Genomic DNA, 5,885 nt, shown 5'->3' on the forward strand with positions numbered 1-5,885 from the left:
CCCTAGAAGAATGCTTTCTACGGTGCATCTGTAAAAATTAGTGAGGGTTTTAGGGGACAGGCCAAATTTCTTTAGTTTTCTCAGGAGGTAAAGATGCTGGTGGGCCTTCTCGGCAGTGAACTCTGCTCGGTTGGACCAAGTCAGATCATTTCACCCACATATGTCATGAAATCTATTGTTTAGTGGCAGCGGTACAACGCAATGCATACAATACACTTCAAATTACAATAAGATATACTGCACATATGTATGTTTGTGATATCATCATCATTGTGTGCCGTGTCGAACGACATCATCATTATGCGCCTTTGAAATAGGCGATCACCCTCTCTCCATGACCATGATTGTTCTTGGCAGATTTTTCTACAGAGGTGGTTTGCCATCGCCTACTTCTGGGCAGTGGCTTCGCAAGACGGGTGACCCCAGCCATTATCAATACTGTGGTTGGATAGCCAGGGCTTCCGAGATGCACCAGCTGTGTTTATATGTATAAGTACATTAAAAAGTAGTGCAAAAAAGTTTCATTGTCCGTTCAGAAATCTGACCGCAGAGGGAAAGAAGCTGTTCCTAAAATATAGAGTGTGTGTCTTCGGTCTCCTCCCTGATGGTAGCAATGACGAGAGGGCATGTCCTGCGTGATGGGGGGGGGCGGGATGGTCCTTACTGATGGATTTAATGAGACCCTCCAGTCACTGAAGCAACAGGCGCAAAATGCGGGAGGAACTCAGCGGGTCGGGCAGCGTCGGCGGAGAAGGGTCGGGACAATCACTCAGAGCGAAGTAGGGTTGAGTCACGCAACCGGCAGAACCTGATTGGGCAGCCGATTGCAGCCCGCGTTCATAAGCGGCACCCTCTGGCTGGCAACACTTAACACTGGGAAGAGACTCAAGGCAGCCTGTTGCGGGACGGGAGTCGGATCCAGCGCACCATGGCGACGGTGAGGAAGAAGCTGGTGGTGGTTGGAGACGGGGGCTGCGGTAAGACCAGCCTGCTGTTCGTACTGAGCCGGGACCAGTTCCCTGAAGATTACGTCCCCACCGTGTTCGAGACCTACGTGGCGGACATCGAGGTGGACGGGAGGCAGGTGGAGCTGGCGCTGTGGGACACGGCGGGCCAGGAGGACTACGACCGCCTGCGACCCCTCTCCTACCCCGACACCCACGTCATCCTGCTCTGCTTCTCGATCGACAGCCCCGACTCCCTGTGGAACATCCTGGAGAAGTGGGTGCCCGAGGTCAGGCACTTCTGCCCCGGCGTGCCCGTGCTGCTGGTGGGCAACAAGAAGGACCTGCGCGCCGACGAGCGGACCCGGCGGGAGCTGGCCCGCAGCAAGAAGGAGCCGGTGCGGTGGGAGGAGGGCCGGGCCGTGGCCGAGAAGATCGGCGCCCACGCCTACCTGGAGTGCTCGGCCAAGACGAAGGACGGCGTCTGGGAGGTGTTCGAGACCGCCACCCGGGCCACGCTGAAGGTATCGCGGAGCGGGTGCTTCGACTGTCACTGCGTCCTGCTCTGAGCAAACACGGAGGGGCAGAACCCCTCAATTCAATGCAGGACGGAGAAGGCAACCCCCCCACCAGACTGAGGACAATATATTTGTGTGGGCAGTAAAGGTCGAGAGACAACAGGGCGTGCAAAAGCTGAGATGATCTCTCCGCAAGAAAGAGACTGAAATATTTTCCAGCTGATATTTAACCCCAACTGTTGAGTTTAACAACTCTTCATTTCTTTATTTCTGTTTTGCCGAATGACGAACAGACGGGGTGGTGTGCAGGCTGTTAATGTGCCCAGATTGTTGGGGAAGTTGATCAAGCCGGCGATTATCGTTAGCTGCTGAGATCGGAGGAGTGGGGAGGCGAGCGGTGTGGGGAGGGGTCTGCTATTGGAACGGCAACCTTCAAAGTTTCAAAGTGAAATTATTAGCGAAGTACGTATGTGTCATCCACGCTGAGATTAATTTTCGTGCAGGCATGTACAGGAAAATAAAGATACAATAGAATTTATGGGGGGAGGGAATATATGTAAACAAGGACCAACCAATGTGCGAAAGAAGGCATTGTGTAAATTTAAACAAAAGATAAGTCTGGGGCAGATGTTCTAAAGTTTAACATCTCTGTAAAGTTTAAAGTTTGTGGAATCAGTTCCGAGTTCACAGCCCTTGATTGACCCCCTTGGCTTTCGAATCATAGAACCTTAGAAATCTACAGCGCATTACAGGCCCTTCGGCCCACAATGTTGTGCCGACCACGTAACCTGCGCTAGAAACAGCCTAGAATTACCCCACCGCATAGCCCTCTATTTATTTCGAGGCCGAGCCTATCCTTTCCGCCTCTGTTCCTTCTCAGGAGGCCAGAGGAGAGAGAAGCAGTTAATGCTTCGGGTCGAGGAGCCTGACGCATCCCCGCTCCTACCCCCCCACGGAGTCACTCCCTGGCTGGCCGGCAGCATCGTCTGTGCTTTGGACTCAAAATCTGCGGGTGCTGGAAATCTCAAATAAAAACAGACGTGGTAGGAAATAGGATGTCAAAGGTCACCATTAATATGAGCTTAGTCGGTTAAGAACTCCGTACAACACCACGGGCCGGTACCGTTTATGAAGGCATTTATCACAGACCAGGATTAGAGTCAGCTGGACAAGTTTTGTGTGCTGTACAGTTCTGTAAAACTTTTGAGACTGCCGGGATCGGTACTTGAGGTAACTGCAGCTGCTCTGGCGTTCAGAGGGAGAGAGGGGTTGTGGTCCTGGGGTAGCCAGCGACCTTCTCCAAAACAAATGCGCTCAGGGCTGAACGAGTGGAGGGAGCTCCCCGAAGTTCTGGGAGAGGGAGGGGAAAGAGGCGCGAAAGCCCATGACCCGGTGTGCTCTTTTCTGCCACGGTCTGAGATCGGGTCAGTTTTTTGCATTTAAATCGCCCTCTGACTTTGGGTGATACATTACACCTGGCTGCGATGTGTTTTATTTTGCGCGTGTTTAGAGTTCAGGAAATACTTTGCATGTTTTTAAAAAAAAATCCAGCCGCAACGATTAATTGTTACTTAGTGAGAACCCCGGGACTAAATCTCTGATACCTGAATGTTAGTTTTGAAAATTATTTATTTGAAATGTTATTTAAAAATTATTTTGGATGTAGATAATGTAAAATAATTTTGTTTTTGACTGAATATGGGGGAAAAACAAACTTTTTAAAGTTGCTGAAAAGGAAATAGACTTTATACTGACCTTTGTTTAATGCAAATGATTCGGTTTTGCATTAAATTAAAACTTGAATTATTGCTCCCATTCAAATAATCTATTGTAATGAAAACCAGCATGGTGGTTTCTGAGTGAATGGCGTTTTCAGATGGGAGATAAGTGAAGCAAAGCTCTAGCCGATTAGTTCTGGTGGTGTGTGAGTCACTTAACTTTCAAGGTACTGCCTGGGGAGGATGGGCAGAATGGCCTCGGTGCACTGAGCTTCTGCAGTTCAAGTGGCTGAGGGTATGTTGGCACTCATGATACCACAATGTGGTTCCTCAGGAGGTACAGATGATGGGTGAGGAGAGAATTCAGCTCTGTGTTCAGATGACTCGGGTGGTGAGGAGAATCAGCTGCTGAAGGTTACCAATTCCTGGGAAGAGTTTGGGTGGAGAAGTTTTGCCCCATCTCACACCAGATCCCATTGGCCCCTGTGCTTGCTCTCCCTGGGCCCAGGTGGGACCACGCAGTGGTTTTGAGATTTACTTATTTATTGAGATGCAGACTGGAATCGGCCCCCAACTTAATCCTGGCCCAATCACCGGACATTGACAGTGGCCAATCAACCTACCAACCGGCTGGTCTTTGGACTGTGGGAGGAAACGGGAGCGCCCGGAGGAAACCCCGTGGGGGGAACGTACAAACTCCTTACAGGCAGTGGTGGGAATCGAACCTGGGTCACAACCATAAAGAAGTACAGCACTGAAACAGGCCTTTTGGCCCATCTAGTCCAAGTCAAAGCCACTTGAACTGCCTACCCCCATCGACATGCACTGGGACCATAGCCCTCCATACCCCTACCATCCAAACTTATCTAGAATGTTGAAATTGAGCTCGCATGCACTGCTTATGCTGGCAGCTCATTCCACACTCTCTCGACCCTCTGAGTGAAGAGGTTTCCCCTCATGTTCCCCTTAAACTTTTCACCTTTCACCCTTAACCCGTGACCTCCGTTTGTGGTCCCACCCAACCTCAATGGAAAAAACCTGCTTGCGTTTACCCTATCTGTACCCCCTCATAATTTTGTACACAGGGTTGCCTGTACTGTAAAGTGTTGTGTGAACCACTACACTACCATGTTCATCACTGCTTTAAAACCCCTCCAATGTCTCACTCCCTCTCCGTCTCTAACATCTGCAGCCCTGCAGGATCTGCCCTTTTCCAGTTCCAGCTCCTTGTGTAATCCCATTGTTCACCAGTCCGCCTTTGGGAGTTGTGCAGAAGTCTGAAATCCGTCCTTAAACTCCCTGCTTCTTTACGTTGCTTTTAAACACCTGCCTCTCGGGCTGAACTTGAGATTACCTGAACCAATGCCCTCTTTTGCATCGCAGTCAGTGTTGCCAAGGTACTCGGCTGTGATCCAAGAACACAGGACACTGAACAGTGCAGACGCTTCAGTCCATGACGTGGCAACCTTTTATCCTACTCTATGATCAGTCTAACCCTCCCCTCCATGTACCTAGCTAAAACTCCATTAAATGCCCCCAGTGCATCTGCTGCTACTCCCACTTCTGAATGTGTGTTCCATGATAATAATTGTGCTTTCTGAACTTTGAACCCACCATACGGTGTATAAAAGAACTACCTCTGACATCTCCCCAAACTTTCCTCCAATAACCATGTTTGCTATTGCTGTCTTGGGGAAAAGTAGTCTCATACCATCCGTTTACCAAGTCACCTCTCGTCCTTCGCTCCAAAAGAGAAAATCCCCCTAGTTTGCTCAACCTCCACCCATGAGAAGGTGCCATGGTCGCGTAGCTGTTGGCGTGACACTATTACGGCTCTAAGTGTCGGAGTTCAGAGTTCAAATCTGACAACATCTGTAAAGAGCCTGTACATCATCCTGTGGACTGTGTGGGTGTTTTTTTTTTGTCTGGGTGCTCCAGTTTCCTTCCACAGTGCAAAGACCTACCTAAGAGTTGATAGGGGAACTGGATATTATCCCGTGATTAGACGAGGGTGGAATTGGGGGTTGCAGCTTGAAGGGCCTAATGTCCAATTAAATAAACATGCTCTCTAATCCAGGCAGCATCCTGGTAAATCTCTTCCGCACTCTCTCCAAAGCTTCTGTGCCCTTCCTGTAGCGAAGCCACCAGAACTGCACACCATACTCCAAGTGTGGACTGGTTCAGAGTTTTATAGAGTGGCAACATCACTTCTCAACTCTTGAACTCAATTCCCCAGCCAACACACCGTACGCCTTCTTAACCACCCTATCAACTTGCACAGCAACTTTGAGGGACTTTGGACCCCTGTTCCTCCGCACTGCTAAGAATCCTGCTATCAGCTTTTATTCGGTCTTCAAATTCATCCTTGCAAATGGTATCACTTCACACTTTTCCTAATTGAACTCCATCTGCCACTTCTCTGCCCAGCTCTGCACCTGTTGGAAACTACAACAGCAGTCTGTGCTATCCAGACCATCAATCTTTGTGTCATCTGCAAATTTACTAGTCCGGCCTTTATTCCACTGCCTCATCCAAAGTCATTTAGAAATTAGTACCTGGAGAAAGTCCCTTGTTCTTTTAAGCCTGTTCTGCCACTCTATATAATTTTGGTTGATCAACTCCTCTTCAGTACCAGTTCCACACAGCCCTCTCTTCCAAAAACTTCATTTTCATTTTTAAAATCTTTTTATTGATACATAATCTTC

At 49.1% G+C, this 5,885-nt stretch overlaps 1 protein-coding gene across 1 annotated transcript; it reads left to right on the top strand.

The window, feature by feature from the left end:
- The first annotated feature begins 890 nt into the window (after nt 1-890).
- LOC134339035 (ras-like GTP-binding protein RHO) lies at nt 891-3,265 on the top strand. Its single transcript, XM_063035299.1, has one exon. It carries the CDS (start codon nt 929-931, stop codon nt 1,511-1,513), a length of 585 nt encoding a protein of 194 aa, XP_062891369.1. The 5' UTR covers nt 891-928; the 3' UTR covers nt 1,514-3,265.
- Nucleotides 3,266-5,885: the final 2,620 nt, after the last annotated feature.

Source organism: Mobula hypostoma, chromosome 28 (assembly GCF_963921235.1).
Source record: "Mobula hypostoma chromosome 28, sMobHyp1.1, whole genome shotgun sequence".
NCBI lineage: Eukaryota > Metazoa > Chordata > Chondrichthyes > Myliobatiformes > Myliobatidae > Mobula > Mobula hypostoma.